This window comes from Telmatherina bonti (genome assembly GCF_933228915.1).
Source record: "Telmatherina bonti genome assembly, chromosome: 10".
Taxonomy (NCBI): domain Eukaryota; kingdom Metazoa; phylum Chordata; class Actinopteri; order Atheriniformes; family Telmatherinidae; genus Telmatherina; species Telmatherina bonti.
The window spans coordinates 25,646,838-25,669,847 of record NC_136628.1 but is presented as its reverse complement, the minus strand read 5'-3'; the positions used below and the strand labels follow the sequence as shown (position 1 = coordinate 25,669,847).

Here is a 23,010-nt window from a genome sequence, read left to right as displayed (position 1 = left end):
TAAGAATGACTGACAGACTTCATTTTCCTGCTCCTATACACCTGATTCAAATGAATGAGTATTTAACAGAGATTTGCGACTTCATGTCAAGCTTTGCACAAGTCTACTGATGTGTAGGGAATTTCTTAACACTTGCAGGACTGCGGCTCCCCTGTTGGAGGAGGTCATTTAATCATGTTTACTGATATGTAATAAGGATTGTATTTTTTGTATTTCTAAATAATCAATATACTGCTTACATTTAGTAATGACGGTAAAAGAACGTGGGTGCTTAAAGTCAGCTCGTGGTGTACCCCAGAAAGGCCATTTAAAAGTTTTGAGAACCAAACCAGTACAAAGTGAATGTTTGCCCATCTTGTCTAAACTATTTCACTATTATTTGTTCTTTTATGGTCCCTCACAATCTGAGGACGATAAAATGGCAAATCAACCTTAGTCTTGTGCTTTTAACCACTGAAACCTTGATGAAAGCTGTTCATTTTCTGTCCTTACAAGATTACCATTATAATGTCACACATAACCCGTGAATACTGGTTTGGATGGTGATGTGATGTGATACCATGGCCACAAGATGGTACCAGTTAGCATAGCGGACTGCAGCCAAACTTTTCAACCAGCTGACAGCTGTACACATGCTCTTAAAGCCAAACATATATGAACCTGTTAGTGCTGGTTTGGTGGAAACAAGCAAACACAAAGGTTCATGTGTTTCGTGTGAGGTTACGTGGTGTAAGGCGGTGAGCAGGTTTGCGCAAGGCACGTTAACACCGCCCCTCAGGTGGACGGGGCGAGTGAACCACACTTACTTTCAACAGGCGCTTCCCTTCCGTCTACGGGGACATTTGATTTCATGAACACTTTAAATAAATGTACATGAATTTGGACAATTAGGCTAATTGGCCGGAGGTGAGACTGTTTAAATGTTTTATCACATGAATCGGATATGGCTGCTCCTTCTTCTGGGTGGATTCTTGGTTCCAGGTGAGCAACGACAACAACTTCCTGCACAAAGTTCCTCATGTTTAGGGAGTTCAAGTTAAAGATAATAATACTGTTTGGCTTTGTTTTGGATTTTTTAAAAAAAGAAAAAAGTATAGCTTCAGCTCTCTATAGTTTCAACAAGCAAAGTAAAGGATGTGTGTTTGTTTAGTGTGAGATTTAGACCGACCTTTGGTTTTAAGGCAACACTAAACAGTCTTGTAAGCGACGAAGTGGGACAGTTTCAGGTGTCATGCCTGCAGTTCAAAGTCCATGAATTTGTGCGTACCAGCACAGTCTACAGCACTGTTATTTGGAAGTTTTAAGCTTAATTTCCTCATAGAATATATAATCCAGAAATGTGTAGAATGATTTATTAAAATTTAAGCCAACATATGTATACAGTGTGTAAAACAAAAGTTTACAGACTACAGTTTTAACAAGCTTAGTTTGGTGTTAACATTCTTTCCCTTGAACACATCCTGAAACCTCCTAGAGAAACTTTTTCATTTCATTTCTGTTTATTTAAACGACTCTTCAGGAATAGTTTTTGAGGCTTGCTGAAGGACATCCCAAAACTTTTCTTTGGATTTTGACTGCATTTTAATAAAATTTTCAGTCAAAAAGACTCCACACATTTTCACTAATTTTGAGGTTCATGTTCTCTGTAGGATTCATTCCTCAACCTGTTGCCATTGTTATTTTTTTCCTGTCCAGTTCTTTTGTCATCTGGCACACGGCTGTTTCTCCATGGTGGTCTTTAAGAATGGCTTCTTGACAGCCACACTTCCACAGGACCATCTAATGAGGCTTTGGCAAGCCCGTAACTGATCAACTGAAGGGTCAGATTTATCTTTCAGGCCATTGCTGGATTTTATTTATGTCCAGGCGCTTTATATGCAGATACTGTTTTTAGTTTTTAGGCTTGCCACTTTTTATTTTGTCCTCTTTGTTTAACTAATTACTGTATGACATGATGTTTCTGGCTAAGGCAGTATTTCATCCCTGTCAAACTCTTTTTCATTGACATTAAAAAAAAATAGAAACAAACCTGAGGCAGGGTGTTGGTAACAAAGTGACTGGATAGATAAGATACTATTTATAATGAGTCATTTTCTAAACTGTCTATCATATATATATATATATATATATATATATATATATATATATATATATATATATATATATATATATATATATATATACACACACACACACACACACAACACTGGTTCATCCATTGAGTTAGGGCGTCTTTTTAATCATTATACAATAATGACTCTTAGTTTAATGTAAAATGAAATGTAAAAAAAAAAATCTTCTGAAAATAAGGAGGTACAGAGATTTACATGGAAGAAAAACTTTCAAAGATCTACCAAAAACAACTGTACTTAAACTTTACAAAGTAATAGAAGAAAAATACAAATAAATAAGTTCTGGCTCAATTATTTAGCACAGTACTGTTGGTAAGACTTGTTGGCTTTAATGTCATGAGTTATTTATCATTTCAGACTGTTATTACATTATTAAGATGAATACACACATTGTACCAGTTTACTTGCAGTTTTGTGTTCTTCACTAGTAGATTTTGTTTACAAAGCACACGTTTATTCATGGACATGACAAACCATACAAACTGCAATCCTCCTCCTGCATATCCATGTAAAGATCCATATAATGATACAAAGAATACCTCATTCAGGTGTTTATTATTTTATATTGATCAAGTGTGTTTTTAGAAAATGAAAATAACTATCCTTTTTGGAATTAAAATGGCTTGTTTTTACTCTAGTTTTTTTTTTTTTTTTTTAAGTGTGCTTATCATAAAACTAAATGAGTGATTAGAGGCTGGTTTCAGCTGAAAATTATAAAGAAATATCACCTAAATTGACCCAGCTGTCTGGTATGTACATGCGCACTGACATTCAGGAGGCAGGCTTTAGATGAAACATGATTATGTTTTGCAGTTAGTGTACTCTTTTTATTTTCTCCCAACCATGCCTCAGTGAATGTTGTGAAGCTGTCTGGACAGGTAGGCATGCAATGATCTGGAGGAGGTGAGGCTGTGGTGTATATGACACTCCCATTTGTTGGAAAACTTTCTAACTTGAGTATTTCTGCAAATATCTGAGTGAAGTGTCAGGCTGAAAGTCTGATAAGCAGTCTCGTGTTGTCACAGTGGATAAAAGACGTCTGACATGCATTGCACTTCAGTGCTTAAGAGTGTTGTTCCGAGGCGCTCTGGACACAATTGTCTCCAAACTGAACACATCAACATGATTCATGAAGGTCTGTGTTTGCAGGTGTTTGATTTGTGGTCCGCTGAAATCAGTGCAACAGTGTGTATTTCTCTGCCTTCTGGACTCTATTCAGAGTCTATTCAGACATCTGAGTCACATAAGTCATTGTGTTTTCCAATCTTTTGTTATTAACACAGTCATTAACACAGTCTGTGTTACAGAAGTGTAATGTAAATGCAATGTTGATACACAGTAAAATAGTGATGTGTAAACAGTTTGCACCAGCATATCTTTGGATAGGATTAGCAATCCTTTCATTCAGCATTTTGATGAGAACTGCATGCATCTTATGACTTTCACTTCATTTTTTGATTCTGCTTATTCATCCCGTTCTGTAATTATTGCTTTCCTATGCAAGTTTTATTTGATTTTGTTATTTAGTCAGTTATGTTAAACCACATTATAAAAATCAGTACATTTAAAAACAACTGTGTCCACCAAAGTGCTTTACAAGTTCCTTTTTATAAGAAAAATCCCATAAAATGAAACATAAAAGTTAGCATATGAGGCAAAATTGACTACAAAGAAGTAAAAGAGAAACATCAAATTAAAAGCAAAGGTCATATAAGTATGTTTTAAGATGGGACTTGAAGGACAGTATAGAAGCGCAGATATTGAGTGGCAGGTTATTCCAGATGATTATGACCAACAAGGGCTGTAATCCACACATGAAAGCAAAAATCACTGCCTCTCTAAATTTAAGATGAGATTCAGAATTTACTAAAACAAATTAGCAATTCCTACTAAGCACTACATATATTATACAAACTAGATGGAAGAGGAACCTTGTAAAAGTGCAGTACTTGTATTATTTGGTACTTCTACCTGTGTGTATTCAGTTTGGAAAATATAATAAGATTTCCACCAGGTGAACCGAGTTAACTGCTGTCAAGAACAGCGATCGACAACATTGAATGTCTGCCATCTAGAAAGGCTTCAAATCCATAATATGACATTGATTTACTGCTAATATGATGTCACTGATGTTAAAATTTTTTGATAGTGAACACTTGCTCTGTTGTCCATGTTCTGACCAGAAGTTTGCTTGGCTTGCCTTTTAGAAGTCTTGGCCTGATTCATCAGCCTAAGGACACCAAGAGCACAATGACTGCTACTTACCGCAACATAAGTCGACTGTGTGATTTTCACTGTTGTTGATGCAGTCTAGATTTGATGTAACTGTGAATCTTCAACAGATATGACGCAATACAAAACTTACTACTCTGTAGCTACACTAAGGAACTAATTCTCAAACTAAAACAGGCACACAGTCAGTGATTTATAAATCTGGCAGCTGTTTCGGTATTCAAACGATTTGCAGTTTTTTCTGAGTGACATTCACGGGGAAAAGGAAAAAGCTGAAAATATGATCTTGAGCGGCAGCTGTGGGCAGTTGCCACCACAAGAAACTGACAAGTCAGATCTGAAGGAATAATGGGCTCTGTTTTGTCCTCTGTCAAGGACATTTTGTGTCAAATGATAGTTTTATCAACATAATGAGTTGATGCAAATATTTTTTTCTGGCCTTTTTAAGACTTTGCTTAAAAATTAGCCGTGCTTTGTTTAAATGGCATGATGAAACACTGGGAAAGCTTCTCAAATACGTTTATTTTCTCTCATTTACTCCACCAGTCTTTCACTTCATGCTGTTTTACCCTGGGGGCAGTGGCTCGGGTAGTAGAGCCTGATGGTTGGTAGTTCGAGTCCTGCTGCCTGCACTACTGCAGCCCTGAGGAGGCTTGTTCCCTGTGGGCCAGTCAACAGCCTGGATAAATGCGGAGGGTTACGTCAGGAGGGCATCTGGCGTAAAACGTGTACCGGAGCAATGATTTGTTGTCATGACCCCTTCAATAAGGAACAAGCCAAAAGGGAAACAGCATTAAGTCTTGTTAACTATTTCTGATGATCCTGCTTCATAATCATTCATCACTTCCTCTTTATACTTTCCTGTATGTCCTCATTCCACCACATCTCAGATTTTTTCCCTCTAAACTGTTGATTCACCCAATTCTTTTGTAGCTGTGTCTCACCACTGCTCTAGTTGCTCTGTCTTTACTCCTGTTTTCCCTCCAGATCTCCAGGGCCAGACCCCTGTCTGATACTGCCTACCCATGCTGTATACCTTTTTGTAGTTTATTCTGCAAAAGGTTCAGCTCATCTTAGCACATCTTCCTCCACTTATGTACACTTACCATTACCATAAACAAAACCTATGTGACACTGTCGACCCCTGTCTACATGGTTGTGTCTGAGATAGTGGTTGGCAACATAGGACTGCGAACCATTCCTCTTCACACTGTACATCTCAGACTTCCAATGTAACTCTGAGTCCTGACATTTACAGAAATACTGAGTGCTGTTCTGTGGTATATCAGTGATGGACAAGAAAGCCCTCCAAAGCGAGTTGGTCAGTCAGTTTGCATGCTGGTGTGAAAACAACCACCTCACCTTGAACTTCTACAGTACTAAGGAGATGATTGTGTACTTAAGGAGGAACAGGAGTCAGCAAAACACTGTTTCCGGTCCTCATGAGCTGCCATCCTGCAGGTTTTACTGTTTCCCTGTTGCAACACACCTGGCCCAAATCCATGGGTCATTAAAAGGCAGGTGCAATAGATGACATGTTGGTGGAGAACCTTTTCATTCAAATCCTGTGTGTTGTAGCAGGGAAACACTTAAAACTGCAGGATGGTAGCTCTTGAGGACCAGAGTTGGTGTCCTCTGGTCTTTGCAGCATGTCAACAAGCCCTTTATTTCATTCGGGTGTGTTAAGGTAGGGTTACCTATAAAGCATGCAGGGCAGGGGGTCCTGTGGACTGGAATTGAGAAACACTTCCCTGACTACACATCATTACAGCTTCCCAGCAATAGCATCTTCCTCCATCAGGACAGCAATTGCAGCATAAAAGGGATTTGTAGGTGCTCAAAGGTTGAGCCAAACGGCTCGCTCTGAACTTCCCAGATACAAACATATTGCATCTTTGGGAAGAAAGCTGAATCCACAAAGACCTCAGATAACAACCACAGGGCCCTCGGGGTCAACAGTATTGCTAACACTCTGGTACCTGTCATTATAGGACACCCTCAAGAAGTTTTTAGTCCAAACTGACTGATCAAGGCTGTTGTGGTAGAAAGAGGAAGACATAAACAATATCCTCCAACTATCTTCAGTTCTTTAACTCTACAAGTCGTCGTGCCAACATTTAAGGTTTAAATTCTCACTTTTACATGCCTGCCTTCATCCCTCTTTTCTGTCTTTGGATACAGCTTTTATTAGGGGTGGGGGAAGAAAATTGATTCACATAAAAATTGTGATTTTTTTTTTCTTTTCTTTTTGTTGCTGCTGTTTGTTTGTTTTCCAAATTTTAAATAGATTTTTTGGGTCAAAAATTTTTTTTTTTCTTCTCATGACATTGTCTGTAAACTTGGTCATGCAATTTTTTTCACATGGTCTGGTGTTTAAAAAGCAAGCCACGAAATGGCAATATTGAGAAATCACAATTTAAATCAAATCAGCACCCAAAAAATAGTTAAAAATCCAATAGAGACAAAAGCATATTGTCCCAGGGCTAGCTTTTATACTCCTCCTTTGCCCAGTATTTGCATAGTATCCATCTATAGAGACCTACAAAGCCCTAGAAAGTCATTGTCATTATATTAATCTGGTACAATATTCTAGTTAATGATACATCCCCTCCCATCTACCTTCAATTGAGTTGTGGCTCAGTGAGTAGACTGTTTGTCCTCTGACCAGAATGTCCTGACATCCTTAGGCAAGATGCTGAACCCAGCATTGCCCCCAATATGTTCACTGATGTGATTTAAAAGAAATAAAACTATAATGCTGTATGAGTTGATGTTTTTTGAAAAGGTGAATAAGAAAAGTAATTGTAAAGAACAATAATTGTAGAGAACATTGTAGAACCTTAAAACCAGCTTAAAGAATTCACTGTGCACTTAGCCAATGTCTGTCTGAGCTCATTGTCTGACTCGCTCTTCTTTATTTCAGGGGTTCGTCATGTTTGTGGCATCGAAATTTACACTCCAAGTGAAGTGGAAGCAGTCAATGGGACCAGTGTGAAACTGAAGTGCACCTTCAGCTCTAGTCACCCGGTGTCCCGTCAGTCGGTCATGGTGTCATGGAACTTCCGACCTCTTAAAGGAGGAAAGGATGAGTCGGTGAGTAAAAACGATCTTCTCCACAGTTCATGTTAAATTCAGACAAGTGGAAGTACTCCTTGCCTTTTTTTTGTTTGGTTTTCCGAGATAAGATGAATATTATCAAATAATTTCTGTCATCCTTTTTTTGCTAAGCAAAATAAATGATTTGCTGGTATTTTCAGCCACTATAAAAGACCTTATGTGGTCAGTGTAGCAAAACCATTTTACTGAAATATTACTATAGACATGGTTGTCTGTGTACCAGTTGGCAGCATATTAGCTGTATTTTGATATTGTATGTTTTGCATAAACAACCATTTGTTTTGTTTATGAATTTGTTTAGATTTCTGCACTGAAGTTTCATGTCTGTGTGTGTCTGTTTGTGTGAGTCAGGTTTTTCACTACCAGGACATTGCATACCCTCCACAGAATGGGCCTTTTAAAGACCATGCTGTGTGGTCAGGAGATATTATGAGAAAAGATGCCTCCATCACTCTGCTTGAGGTGCCTCCGACCTTTAATGGTACCTACATATGCCAGGTGCGCAACCTTCCAGATGTGCACGGCCAGAGTGGAGAGATCATTCTCAAAGTCGTCAGCAAAGGTCAGACTGACAGCTGAGCTACTTCAGGATGCTGTCTCTTTAAAAATAAAAAACAAAAAAAAAAAAAACTGTGAAAAGTGTGCCACTTTCATAAGATCAGCAGTGAATAAAAATCGAAATGTTTTTAGAGGAACCTTGGTTTTATTGTAGCTTATCTGATGTTAGGTCAGTATTGATGTTGAAGGTGGCATGTTACTGAAACTAGCTGAAAAGTGAAGATGTAATAAAACTTTAATCCTCTTGTAAATTTATAACAGCAATGTTTGCTTTATGAAATGGAGAAACAGCATGTTTGATCTTTTTTTTTTTTTCCTGCTTTGTTACCACTAGCGTCCGTCTCTGAGCTCAGCATCCTGGTGACGGCAGTTGCAGGTGCCTGTGGCGTGATTCTGATCCTCCTTGGCATTTTTGTGGCAGTAAGATTCTTCAAGAAAAAGCGAATGGAAAATGACATTGAGCTAGACACAGGAGATCACTCCAAGGACAAAACTGTGTGGTGAGGACCAGAGTACCAGAGCCCTTGTGCTCCTCTTCCTCTTGGGGTTGGTATGGAGTCTGGCTGGCTGTCGGGTCCATTTTCCTGGAAGAGACAAATGAGAGGCCTATTTTTTTCCTCATGTTTGCTTCTCCACTGTTAAATTCTCTGATATTACTGCAGTTTATTTAGGATACTTCAGTATTAACAATGTTAGATACTATCCTTCTGATTTGTTCTACAAAATATACATACTTTCGCATGTTTCACACAAAAAAGTTGCCCCTGATTGCATCTGCTAAATTCATTTTTACCAGATTTACTTGGAAATGTAAAGATGGATGGATTTTTCCAACATTGTTTCACGGCAGCAGTGATGACCTGTACCGATGAGGTAGTCCCCTCCCCCATTTTTCTATATTAGTTTACTTTTTGACAACATAACCCAAAAAAAAAATATATACCCACCACAATTTGATTTTTTTTTTAACTAATTGTCAAAGTTTTGTAGCTGTGTATAGTCACCATTTGATGGTAAAACTTAAAATGATGATTGTGAGTTGTGCCTTATGAGTGATACTGCTGCAGTGAATTGATTTTTTCCCCCCTTCTTTTATAAATATAATATATGCTTGCTTGCCCTTGTCTGCTGCTGTGCGGTTCCGTTTAGACTGTGCGGCAGATAAAAGCAACTTTTCTGGGCTAAAGCTTTCCTGTCCTCTGTGAGCAGCAACTGATGCCTCACAACCTGGACTGCTCTTTGAATACAGGTGAGGGTTTTTAAATGCAAGAAAATAATGAGCTGTCTTAAGTAGAGAAATGCTGTTTTGGTCCAAAAGAAAAGAGCACATTAATTATTTGCTCTAGATATTTCCATTTTCTATTTTTTTGGTAATTGCTGAAGTAAACTAGAGCCCGTTGTTAAACACTGCACTGTTCATGTCCACATGTCTACAAAAAGTCCAACTAAACTGTTGGCGTCTGTCTGACTGGATGTGTTTGGTGGCGGTTGTACCAGTTCACCGGCAGAGGCGGCTTATGTCATGTATGTGACAAAGAAAATAGAAGCTGTTAGTTCAGACGACGAAGAGTCCGAGCCAAGCAGCGGGGATGATGATAATGAGGAAGACTGCCTTAGTGGAGATGATGACGACGACGATGATGATGATGACATTGATGATGATGATGATGATGACTAGACAGCCAGCTTATCCAATGCCTCAAGCAGAAATCCTGTGGAAAGATCATGTCTTTCTGTCTCCATGACATTCTATAGATCAACACAGTTAAAGTGACATCACAAAACTTTATATATATATATATATATATATATATGTTATCTTTTGATAACATCTATATTTAGTTGTGCTTTCAAACATTCGGCAAAGACTTTTTATGTGTAAAATTTGTAAATTTCCCCTTAAATATTTGGCTTTTATGAATGCTGGTCGACAAATGTGAGTATTTCTTGTACTGCATGAAAGGACTGTGCTGTTTTTGTTCAATTTCCACTCATGCTTTCATGCAGTATTTATTTCCCCATATCAGTATTCTGTAAGTCTGTAGTGCTGCATAAATGGATTTTTATAGGTTTTAAAAAAATAAAAAAAAAAAAATTTTAAAGAGCAAATGCTGTTTATTTAGCTGCCTATGAACACATCTTTACCAGTGTAAATGGTGCTTATCTTTCTGTGCTGCTGCCACCCCAAACATTTCTCCTGTTTATTTCCTAAAAGTATCAGCTGGCAGTAAACAAAGCAGGATTTTCAAAGAATATATCTTTAAAAAAAAATTCTATTGCTGAGGTTTTTGGAAATATCTGGAACTGAAAACGAAAAACTTTTGCTTTTAGCTTCTACAAAGATAACCAAGGGATGAGTGAGAAACAAGTCTACTCAAACAGCTATGTTGCACAAGTGATTTTTATTTTCACATTTGTGTATATAGTGTAAAAATGCAGAGCTTTACACTTCTTTGTTATCAAATAATGAAATGTGTATTTTTTACTAGTTTTGGAATAAAGAACTACTCATTTGAAACCATGAATGATTCTCATTAATGTTAATAGAGAAATGTTTTGGCGAGTGTGAACAGAACAACTGTTGGCATGAACAGAGGTGAGGACGTGTGACATACCAAACAGTACACACCTGTACATGTCACACATGTTTCTCTTCATTTCATTGTAACTGAGAATAGATTTACAGTTTGCATATGCCTTCATTTGTATTGTTCAGTTCTTAGATGTCGGGTGGCACCCTCATCTTGAAATTAGGTAATTCCACGATACAAAACTGAATTATTACTGAACAGTCCGAGCACTTAAAACTAACAGATATGTCTTACATGGCCGTTGCAGAGCTGAGACAGTAGTTTAGCTAAACTTACCAGTCATGTAGGAAACAAAAAGCTGGTTTATTGTGGATACTCATTTTCATATTCCTGCAGTGGAATTTTTTTTTAGGTTGATTCAAACACAATGCATGCTTTTGTTCTGTCTTCTTTCAAGACTGATTAAAGCAAAACTTGTTAAAACAGTAGTCTGAGGTCAGTATTAAGACTGGAGGCAGAGAAACTAATTTTTTTGCATTTTGTAAGAACTTTTCTGATAATAGTTTATTTAAAAATAATATTTCCCAGCTAAGCACTTAGCTTTCTTCATTCATTCATTTTCCAAACCGCTTAATTCAATTCAGGGTTGCGGCGAGCTGGAACCTATCCCAGCTGGCTTTGGACGAAAGGCAGGGTAGACCCTGGACAGCTCGCCAGTCCATCGCAGGGCGTATTTAGCTTTGTTTACATTATAAATACTTTTTATGGATTGAAAACATGGTGTTCACTTTTGTTTTTGAATAGATTAAGTGATGTTCATAGGGACATTTCCAAGAAAGATGATAAGATAAGTTTCTTTTCCATACTGCTCCTTTGCTAAAACCATAAAACTTTGTTTTTAAAGGAGCATGAAGGACATAATTGGTGCAAAATAATGCAATTGGGGACGTTTTAGTGTGCTCATAATGTTATATTTTCCAATTGTTTGAAACAATATGGAATTATTTTAGAATAATTTAACATCTGAAAGCATCAAAGCATTTTTAATAGACTTGTATCTATACTTTTGTATGTAGTTGTATCACTTTAAGTTAGTAGTAACAGCTGCGGTGTGTGCACTTGTCTGTCGCTGGGTGCAGTACACATCTTGCTGCAGTAAACCGAGAGGCCTATGCAATTTTAAAAGCTGAGGGTGCATTTTAATGGCATGATATAAATATAATGTGGAACACATGAATACATATCTGGAAAGTTTATTTTATCTGATTACATTTCTGTGAATGTGAACAGAAATGTTGTCTGCGTAGTTGCAGATGTCCTGCAGCAGCAGTCTGTGTTTCTGCAGCAGAATGCTGTTCTTTTTTTTTTTTTTTTCTTATTGCAGTTCTGGAAGAGTTCCCACTGCTGCTGCATTGATACTCCAGTGGAGGGGCCTGTAGAGGAGGGCTGAGCCTGCAGCCCAGCCATATTATCTCTCCCTTGATGTTGACTCCACACCCATGAAACTGCCCATTTCCACACCTACTCTTTCTTTGGAGCCCTTAACGTGATCAGCCGTCCTGATCAATGGATTATGGACATATTTTTGTAATCAACAATTCTTTTTCAAGAAATATAGATTTTTTTTTACCTTCACTTGTAAATCTTATTAGATTTAGTTTTATATAATGACTTTTTGTTTCAATGTTACCATTCCAGGGTAGAATGATGCAACTTTAACTGGCTTTGGGTAGAGATAATAAAGAGATAAGATATAATAAACTCTAAAAATGATGGAAGATTCATCAAACAGTTGGTTTTCTTGTGTGCATGTAGATGTCTACAGACATCAACTCTTGCCTGATGTTGCACTAGGAATTACATGTCAGTTCCTGCAAACACAATGGTTATAAAACCTAATAAATGCAAGCTGCTGCATACGGTAAATATTATGGAAAGTAATGTTTGGTAGAAAAGACTGTCTCCTTGTTGCTAGGCGTTCTCATTACATCAGAGTGCAAACTAGCCAAACTGGATTATTTGAATTTTTCCTATCTTCCTCTTTCATGACATCACAATTTGGATTTAACAATTAAGCAGTAGTCATGCTTTGATCCTTTCACAAATGACCACTTTCCATCATCTGTTGTCTGGCAGATCCACCCAGGCACCATTAGCGAAAGCTTATTGTATCCACAAGCATGTTTTTCGGTCACTTCTTACAGCTAATGTTTACTGATGAGGAGAAACAAACTCAGCCAGTAAATCAACAGCTTTGATCATCTTCTGCTCTCCCCTTTGCAACAGGCTAGTTCAGAGTCTACATCTTTGCTAAATTTGCCCCATGCCCCATTAATTCCTCACACGTGAACATCACCTCAAGACTATGAAATCCCTGTTCCATATCAAAGACCTAGAACTTGTCTGTTCAGAAAAGTTGTAAACAATATTTTCACATTTGTAACGGGGTCTTTAACACCTACATGAAGTTAGTTCAACGCTCTTTCAGAACGAAATCATTGCTTTTATCCAGGGACTCATAGTTGGTATCAAGACTAATTAGTTGTGTGTTTTGCCATTATGTGGTGCAGCCATTACTGAGGTGACAAGTTCTGATCATCTGGTATCCGACCCTCTCTTGGGGAGAGGATGCGTCTTTCACTTGCACCCACTTGGTGATTTTTAGGGCAGATTTTTGGGGTGCAGTTCAATAGCAGTATCCACTGATGGGGGGAGTTGTTATTTTTCTTCATTAGGTCACAAAGGGAACAATGACCTATTGCTGTACACATTTACTAAAAAGCAGAGCAAGCAAGTAGAGTTTTATTATTTTTGGGACTGATACTAGGCTTTGACGACAGATATAGATTAAGAAACCTTTAGAATGTGAATTTTATATAATATGGGACAGTTAAGATAATTAAAATTAATGATAGTTTATCATTTCTCCCCTACTCTTTGTGTGACTGTTGGTCCGTCCCTTTGAATACACCACCACCAAGTTGCCCAACAATGTCCTCCACTACCCCCTTAGTGTCATACAGACTTCATGTAGTGAATCTGTGTTCTTTACATTTCCTTTTTTTATTTCCTTTTTTTTTTTTTTTTAAGTTACAATTAAAATTTCAAGTGTTGTTTAAACAGCCAAGAAATGTTCCAGTTCTTCCAGATTTCCTTGATGTTCTCCAGAAAATAATCAGATTCTGATCTTTTCTGATCTGACATGCACAGAAACGGCACTTCAGCAATGACATAGGATCTGTGTCTGGTGTTTGCCCAGATTAGTCTGTACTAAACACCTACCTGTCATTAGGAGAGTCCAAAAACACATGCAAACTGGTATGGCACATTTCAAGGAATGATTCAATATCCATCTGAGGTCAATAAAGGTGTTCAGACATGATGTCACTAAAAATGAGAAGTGTGATCCTCTTGTAGATAAAAAACACTCCATTCTACTGAAGGGGAATCCTCACACTGTGTTGCCCAGTAAGGATAGCTATTTCTGAAATCCACCCAGTGTTGCACTGGCATCAACCAGAACAGTCCAACAAGAGCTAAGAACTCAGGATGATCCTAGGTGTCTGTTTGCAATGCTTTGCTAGTGTAGCACGAACCCTGCAAGGCTGTAGGAAGTCATGCTCCATGACCACACCAAACTTCTCCTACATGCAAAGCTTGCTTCTAAGCCAAATCAGCCATAATCAAAATTTTAGCCCAAGTTGTATATACAGCAAGGTGCTGCAAGTGCAAAGGTACAATGGTCAATTTACAGTCATATTGTCAAATTGTTAAACTGAAACACAACCTTCAACACTGTGAAATGAGGCTATTTTGGTAGGTTGTCTTTTGTGTCGAGCAAAATTTAACTGAATTTAAACTTGATCCAGAAATGTTGAGCTGAAAAAATTTTATGCACACAAGTAATTCAGTCATTCTAAACCAGATTTTAGGATTTTCTATATTGATTTGAAGACGAAGAATATTTGAAAAAGATTTTATTTAGAGCCTAACCATACCAGATGCTTTGTAATTGAAGTTTAGTCATACATGATTAAGTTGAAAACATTTTCATATGAGTTACTTTCAATAAATGCCAGCCCTAGAAAAAAATGTCTGGAGTTTCAGTCTGTGGCATCCATGAGTAGCCGTCTCTGTGTGTCCTCTGCTGTGTAACTGTACCTTGCCTCAGATTACAAGTGCAGTCTCATCTGCAACCTTAATAGGATTCACAACTTTCTTCTTTATTTCACTCCATTTAGCTGTTTACCAACATTCCCTTGCAGTAAATGAGCCATCATGACTTCACAGCCACCTTATCTTTACAGTAACTGAGGGGTTTGACAAGCCCACAGTCTGAATCCAGCGTTTGTTAGGTCTGAAATTGACTAATCCACTCTGGAAATACAATACTAAGCACTTTTTCCATTAAGTCCTGCTGTAAATAATGCAGACATAAGACACTGCTAAGCTGAATAATCATTTCCCACAAATTGACAGTATTCACTTATTTCATTATAAATGTATGATATATAGTATGTTGCAACACGCCACTATTTGATATTCATGAATGTTTATTTTCATAAGTAACAGAAAAATTAGTCTGTGTTTGGCCCCGGGGGAGAAAAAAGAGGAAAACCCTGAAAAACTGTGACCATCTGCTCAAAAAACGAAGCACAGAAATAAAATAAAGAGCTTTCAAAAAGCTTTCAAAGGTCTGTTGCAATAAAAAGTTATAAACATTAAATGGCTTCAGTAGAAATCAGATTATCTCTGTTTTCAGGTTTTTCCCTCTCCTGCTGTAGCTGTCTGATGCTGAGAAAGGTGACGTTATCAGCCAAAGTGCCCCCTACTTTTTTATGAATGGAGCATTTCGACATGGGACGGGCATCTTGGCAGAGGACCTGAGGCTGTATTATACATCCTCCCCCTCAACCTGCACTGCAGAACTTTTCTCCAGTCTTCATGAACACTCTGACAAAAGTGCCTGAGTCTGCATACACGCCCCTTGTCAGGAGATGGGGAGCAGGAGGAGGGTGAGGAAGGGAGGAGGAGTGACTGTGGCTTGCTGGTGAAGAGAAGAAGAAATAAGGGATGTGGAGGCAGGTGAGGGAGGGGAAATGGAGAAAGGTGGCGTACAGCCAACAGGGAGGATGAGGAGAAGTTGTGAGACAGCTGGGGGGGAAAAGATTTACTCTTCCTGTGGATCTGCTGTGGAGGTATGAGAGCACTGGCTTCTTCATGTCTGTCTGTCCGTGTTTATCTTTCTTTCTGCTTGTCTCCACCTTTCTTCTTTCTAATTGCCTCTCATCCTGGCTGGCGCTGCAATGTGGCTGTGTCTGCAGTGAAAGTGCTTGCTGGCAGATTCTCCTTGAGTGAACCCTGACTGTGCGCAGTGAGCGTTTGCCCCTCTTCCTGTGTCCTGTCCACATTGACTCAGCTGTGCAGGCAGCCGGCTGGCTCCTCACTGAGCACCGGCTTCAGAAGCAGGTAGGCATGACAAAATCAGACTTTAACTCACTATCAAATCCTTTTTCTTTTCACTAAAATGGCAGATTTTTATATTTAGGCATGGTTTATGCAGAGACATGCAGACATAACACAACTAAAACTTCGTATTGTATTGTTTGTGTTTGTTTATAGCGCATGACTTCAATGAAATCGATTAACTTTTCCTCTCTTGGCTTGTGTCTTTCTCCTTTCCCTCTCCTCCTCTGCCCTCTGTCTAACCTACAGCCTCATCCACTTCTGTACATTTTGAACTCTCAAGCAGATTTGATAACACTGTCGGTCCATCACTTTTCCATCAACTTTAATTTTACTCATCATATCAGAGGTGTGCTGAGGGATATTCCTACAGATTTGCAAGTCAGAAATAGATCCTGCAGCATTGTTTGATTGGGGGTAAAGCTTGCTGCCATGGAGGTCCGGTGGATTAGGGTTGAACCCTTCAGGCTGGAACCTCCACACACAGCCTTCAGCTTGGTCTTCTCGTTGCTGCTTGGTAAAGTTTATTTTTTCTTTTTCTTGTTTCCTTTCTCTGTTTAATGTGTAAAGAGTATCCTCTTATTATCTTTTCCCCCACATCAGGTATATTCTTTTGTAAAGTAAGACTGTGATGCAGAAACACTGCTATTTGATTGAACACAGACTCTCAGCTTACCTGTAAGACAGTTCATTTTATATGCAAGTGTGTTCACTGAATGTGTCCTCATTCTACTTTTCCATAGAGATTTTCCTTAGTGAAAGGACTAGTTGACTGGGAAAGGCAACATAGTTTTCCTCAAGGCATTGCATTGCATCCTGTGAGCAAACTGGTTTTGGTTTTGCCTTGACACACAGTTGGATATAAGTGTTTAGGTTTCACAGAAATCACTAAAAGTTTTGATTTAAGTCTGATTTTCCTCTTACAAATATAAAAGTTGCATGGTTGGATGTCATCTTTGATCTATACTGGTTTTGATTAGTGCATCTTACGTCAGTGGTAGGAGATAGAATTAAATTACTGTGTGATGGAAGAGCTGCGTCACACACTCTAGGCCCAGCCCTTAAGTATATTGTGCTGTTCCAAATACTTATTAGCAGCAGTAGAATGACTGAGTCATTTAGAGAAATGTACAGAAAATTATCTTCAGCTTCATTAATATTAGTCTTTAGCATTTTAATAGAATGTGGCAGAACAATTGTCAGGATTTGACAATGCAATTGCATTGAAATTTGCTTTGAGGTCTGAGACTGATAATAGTGTCAGCGAATAGCTGAGGAAGAGGGTGGTGGTAAAAGGTGTGAATACAAATTATGCTAACTGACACTGATCAGTATTGAGTAAAACAAACATCTGTGACTGGACAGTCACAGATGTTTGTTGACTTTTTAAAGATAGTCTTTTTTTTTTTTTTTTAATTATTTTTGTTTCAGAATTTTCTAAATCTACATATGGTTGTGGAGCATTAGTCAATTAATAATAATAATAATAATAACAATAATAATAATAATAATAATAATAATCAGCTGATTCCAAAATATCAAACAAAACATTAAGAAAACAAAGACATTCTTTATTCTAATAAGTCAAACTCATAATATTAATTTGTGTACTAATAGCAAACCTCCTCATATAAATCATTTGCTGATTATGTAGCCGTTTATTTTGTAATAAGTGAAGCAGGTCCTTGAAGTGAGGAATTCTTTATTTGTAACACAACAGTCCTCTGTGTGGGAGATTGTGGAACCTAGCTCTGTTCATATAAATAATTGCAAAGATTCTTTATAAGTATGATAAGGGGTGTTTTCTTTAAAATTCGTATTTTGAGATTCAGTTTTAGTATAAAACCTGTCTGCAAGATGCTGTGCAGAAACTACAAGCTACAGAGATAAGCACAGTGTTGCCCGGTAATACTAATTTTATTTTACTTTTGCAGTACTTGAAGAGCTTCTAAACACAGGTGATGTCTTTATTTCGAATAAATCATACATATTCTGTCCATCTGAAACAAAAACTGCACAGTAGGCTAACTTAGCGGATGCAGGTGTTCATGCAGTTGAAATAAAAATGCTACTACAGGTAAAAGGTAGCGTCATTGTTTATATTAGCTGTTATGTAATGCCCTTGTGGTTGTTACTAAGGTACTTTAGTTCATGTTACACATGGTGTGCTGTAAACAGTGTTCAGTTTGAGTTAATATGACTTGAAACAGAAAATGAAGGTCAGGTGATGAATCACGATTAGATCATGATGTTTAATAGAGTGAGACAAGAGTTGGAAACACGAAAAATAATTTAGTCCTGTGATGATTGTTGGTGTCTGAATTTCGACAGAGACATATATGTATATTGCATACCTTTTGATGAAAACACACTTGGGAAAATGCAGTTGTGGTTTTGTTTATTTTCCTAAACACATTTATGCGCATTTCTTTGAGATTTAAAAGAAAAAAAAAAGCATTGAAGATTTGACATATATGGGTTAGAAACTGGAGCACCACTGTTCTACTTTCTTCTCAACCACCAAGACTCACAAATAGAAATAAGAAGAAATGGCACAGGGAGGTGTACAGCAGGCTTCAGAGTTGTGTTAGAAAACACACACAGGTGATACTGTGCTATCATATTTCTTCCTTGTCAGCGGTTTTAGTGGCCATAGTGCTGAAAGCTGGGAGTTCTAATGGCGAACAAATTTGTTAAAGACGCACAGGAAGTCAAAGAGCAAGAAGAAAAAAAGAGAAATATCGTCAAAAAGAGAGGATGAATAAACAAAAAGGATAGAAACTGGATGAACAATGCAGCAGAGTGATGCTGTGGCCCTCTGGACTGCATCTGTAGGTATTTTTGCAAACTCACTGTGCTGCATTGGAGCGGTTGAGGAAAAGATTTTTCAAGATAGCAGCAATGAAATGAGACAAATCAATAACATTCCCACTTTTAGAACGCTTTCCTTCACTAAGCTTAGTCTAAGCAGTATCCTTCCTGAACGCTGCAGCAGGATGTTGACCTTGACCATGTTGACAGTGTATCTCAGTGTGGACAAAACACAGGGCAGAATCACACGAGTGTTAGAAAGTACATTGTGTTACAGCTACTCCTGTAGCCACTGTCACCACTGTTCCTAGTCAGGTTCATGCCTGCTGCCTGTCCTTGAGCTGCTGAAATCGTATACTTTAGCTCTTTGTTATCTGCGACTGAACACATTGGGCCAAATTATGTGCTAAACCGTTTTTTAATAAGTAAAAGGCAAAATTTGATTATTACTTCATCCTGATGCTGTCTGACCCTAAAGGTCCACAGCATCGAGTTACAGTTTTCACAGGGACCAGCAACAGATTGCATCCTCTCTTACTGACTGTAATGTCACAGCAAGGACATCATGGTGTTATGTTTCAAAGACTGAACTGTCATAAGCCAATAATAGCATGACTATAAAGTATGGATGTGATGGGATTGCAGTTTTTGTAAGTAGTGAATGTTTTCTGAAATGTGGTCACACTTATCAAAAAGCTCTAAATCCTCTGGCAAGTTCAATTAATAGTGTAGAAACAAAATTCACATGCATTGTACAGAACAGGGAAGGGAAGTTCGGCAAATGGTTGACCAGTTTTATATGAGACAGAATTACATATCAACAGATGGTGCCCCATTTAGCATGTGCACATACATGTAAGTAATCATGGAGGAGCGTCTTGCAAACTAAGCATAACCTAATGCATAATTCCTACACCAGTAAAGTAAAGATTTGTGTTGTCGGATTTACTCTTCTTTAATTTCCATTTGCATTTTTACATTAAATAAATAAATTGATAAATAAAGCATTTTTCTAGTTGGTATCATGATATTTTGTTATTTAACAATCTTGCCAAATTAACAGTACTTCAGTTCAATTCAGTTCAGTTCAGTTCAGTTCAGTTCAGTTCAGTTCAGTTCAGTTCAGTTCAGTTCAGTTCAATTCAGTTCAGTTCAGTTCAAGTTTATTGTCATTCCAGCATATAAATACAAAAAAACGAAACACTGCCTCAGGTCCCAAATGTCAGCAGAAATTCTAAAATTCTACAATCTACAATAAATACACAATAAATACCCCCCCCCCCCCCCCCCCCCTTCAATTTATAAATATTGTATAGAAAGTTATTTAGCACATGCAAATAAGTGTAGGTCAATATTAACGCGCTTTGTCTGCGTTTATCTGTCTCATGGCCTTCTTGCATGAACTGCAGTACCTCTTATTGATATTCAGTCTTTTCAATTGTAACTAATGAATTTAATTCTGTCTGAAGGAAACAGAGGCTTAAAATAGGTCATATTCATGTGTGCATACACACACACATATATGCAAATATGTACACATACACACACAGATATACGAATAGACATAAATACACATACAGAAATTTACATAGTGTATACAGGCAGTATGGCTGCTGTAGACTGCTGATGGCAGAGGGAAAGAGTTCCTGTGTCCGGATGTCTTGCATATCAGACTCCCGTACCTCTGACCTGAGGGGAAGAGGGCGAACAGTCTGTGTTGAGGTTAGGTGTGCTCCTTTGATGGAGGGAGTGATCCGGTGGACTCTGCATTGGTAGATACTCAGCAGATAGGGCAAGGCAGTCGTATGAAGTATTATGACAATAACTTAAAAAAGGAAAATTCCTAAGTATTTTCTGGCATAAAATCACTAATGTAATTTTCACACTTTGGTTTAAAAGTTAAGGAAGAAAAAAACCGTATCTGTTAATTATTAAATTTTTGAGATGCAACATGCTCTAGGTTAGCAGTTTCACTGTTTTCTGTCTTTATACTCTTTTAGTTCCTGTGCATAGTGTCAGTTTTCTGCAGTGAGGAGCCCTTGGCTGCATGCTGACTTAGTGCTGCAGTGCAACATGGTCCTTCTCAGGGGTGTTGTTTTGTCTTGAATGTTGCTCAACTCTTTCAGGCGTGTGGTCTGCTCAGGCCCTGGAGATGTCTGTGGGGAAAGTCCCCTTCCTGGAAGCAGTCAATGGCAGCACAGTCATGTTGCCTTGCACATACTCCAGCTGCATCGGAATCAAAAACCTCTACTTCAGCTGGCAGTTCAATGACAATGGAACCATGCAGAAGGTAAAATCTTTCTTGTGTGAAAGATTTCCACTCATTTGTAGGTGGGACGTTTTAGGTAAGTGACAGCCTGTCGATTCCATCAGGTGTGTGATTCAGTGATACCGACAGAGGACGTGGAGCCAGATGTTAAAATACATAAAGAACGAGTGGAGTTCGTGGGGAAGAACATTAAAAACAACATCTCCATCTTGCTGTGGAACATCACCTTCGAGGATGGAGGCCAGTACACCTGCTTTGGACGCAATCCAAAGGAGATGAACAAGAACCACAGTGCCATCTTCAACCTGATTGTGGTGGATGAGTGTGAGTGCTCAAATTTTGTTCCACTTTCCATTTTCTTTCCATTATACTGATAAGTATAAAAGGTATGCTTCCGTATTGTAGCATTAACTTTAGGCATAGCATCTAACCCCACCTACGTGATACTAGGTGAGCTGTTGTTAACACTACCAGTTCTTTTTTCATTCTTACAACCACAGACACATGAAAACTGTCCAAATATGGAGCAAATCACTACGGTTTGCTTAATACCTCCATAGCCTTCCTGCTACAGTCTAATCAAACCAGGTTTTGTACTTTTCATATGTTAAAGATATGTTTAAAATATATTATCAAATTAGAAGTATACTACCCGCTCTTGTTAATCAGGCAACAATGAAAGACTTAATTGGATTTATGGTAAATTGAATTTTTTTGGGGACTGCATGGTGACATAGTGGTTAGCACTGTGGCCTCACGGCAAGTCACTGGTTTGATCCTCGGCTGGGGCGAGGTTTGGACAGTGGCCTTTGTGTGGTGTTTGCATGTCTCCCTGTGTAAACGTGGGTTCTCTCCAGGTACTCCGGTTTCCTCCCACCATCCAAAGACATGCATGTTAGGTTAATTGGTAACTCCAAAATTGCCTATAGGAGTGAGTGTGAGCGTGAGTGGTTGTTTGTCTCTGTGTGGCCATGCGATGGACTGGCGAGCTGTCCAGGGTGTACCCTGCCTTACACCCAAAGACTGCTGGGATAGGCTCCAGCTTCCCCGCGACCCTTCATCAGATTAAGCATGAATGAATTTTTTGAGATACATTTTATGTCTTCATATGACCAATTATTCTATAAAAGCTCAAAACCTGGTTTCCTAATTCTTGCTAGCTTTCCTTCTACCATTGTTTCACTGGTCTGCTAATATCTGCAGTGAGGGTGGTGGACAACACGTTGACCATCATCATAGCCTCAGCTGTAGGTGGAGCCATTGCGCTGCTGATGGGCTTCATGTTGCTAAAGAACTTCACACTCTTTGTTCTTGCCAAGCTTGAGGAGAAAAAGTAAGTTTTCACAATTGCTTGAATATGTTTTATCACTGTAACTGTTTCATATTGTTTCATCAGACTCCTGAGTTGGTTCTTGGCAGCACATCATTTCAGAGACACTACACACACTGGTGTCTGATTTTTTTTTTTTAAGTGGCAAGTTTGACGTGTGCCTTAAAGCTGCTGTGCTCCTCCACTTCTAACACCCCCTTCCTTTTTTACTTCTTACAATTTTTCTGCAGTAAGGAGTGCCTTGTATCTTCATCAGGGATCGACAACACAGAAAACGGCCTCTCAGGATCCAAAGCTGACTCAAAACCAACACCAAAAAAGAAATGAACCTGTGCATGTAGAACAACACGAGCACGCATATCTTTTTTTTTTTTTTGCATATTTCTGCATATGCAAATATATTTGCACACATGACAACTCTTTATGTTCTGTCTGATGACTCTGGTTGCCACTTTTAATCGGGAACATACACATGTGCTCTAAGTTGTAACTAAACAGATGATCAGCTTTATAAAATGTGCACATCATTTGTACACATACAATTGAAATCTTATTGAATAATTG

The 23,010-nt window shown here is 38.3% G+C and overlaps 2 protein-coding genes across 2 annotated transcripts; both read left to right on the top strand.

Annotated features, from left to right (window-relative positions):
• Positions 1-920: 920 nt before the first annotated feature.
• Positions 921-9,717, top strand: LOC306761305 (myelin protein zero-like protein 2; the record flags this gene model as incomplete). Its single annotated transcript, XM_079247430.1, has 5 exons — positions 921-981; positions 7,288-7,457; positions 7,833-8,043; positions 8,374-8,539; positions 9,537-9,717. 5 exons carry the CDS (start codon positions 921-923, stop codon positions 9,715-9,717), a joined length of 789 nt encoding a protein of 262 aa, XP_079103556.1.
• Positions 9,718-16,468: 6,751 nt separating this feature from the next.
• Positions 16,469-22,773, top strand: scn4bb (sodium channel, voltage-gated, type IV, beta b; the record flags this gene model as incomplete). The annotated part of the gene is made up of 5 exons (XM_079247217.1): positions 16,469-16,553; positions 20,974-21,137; positions 21,221-21,440; positions 22,320-22,449; positions 22,677-22,773. The coding sequence occupies 5 exons, from the start codon at positions 16,469-16,471 to the stop codon at positions 22,771-22,773; spliced, it is 696 nt and encodes a 231-aa protein (XP_079103343.1).
• Positions 22,774-23,010: the final 237 nt, after the last annotated feature.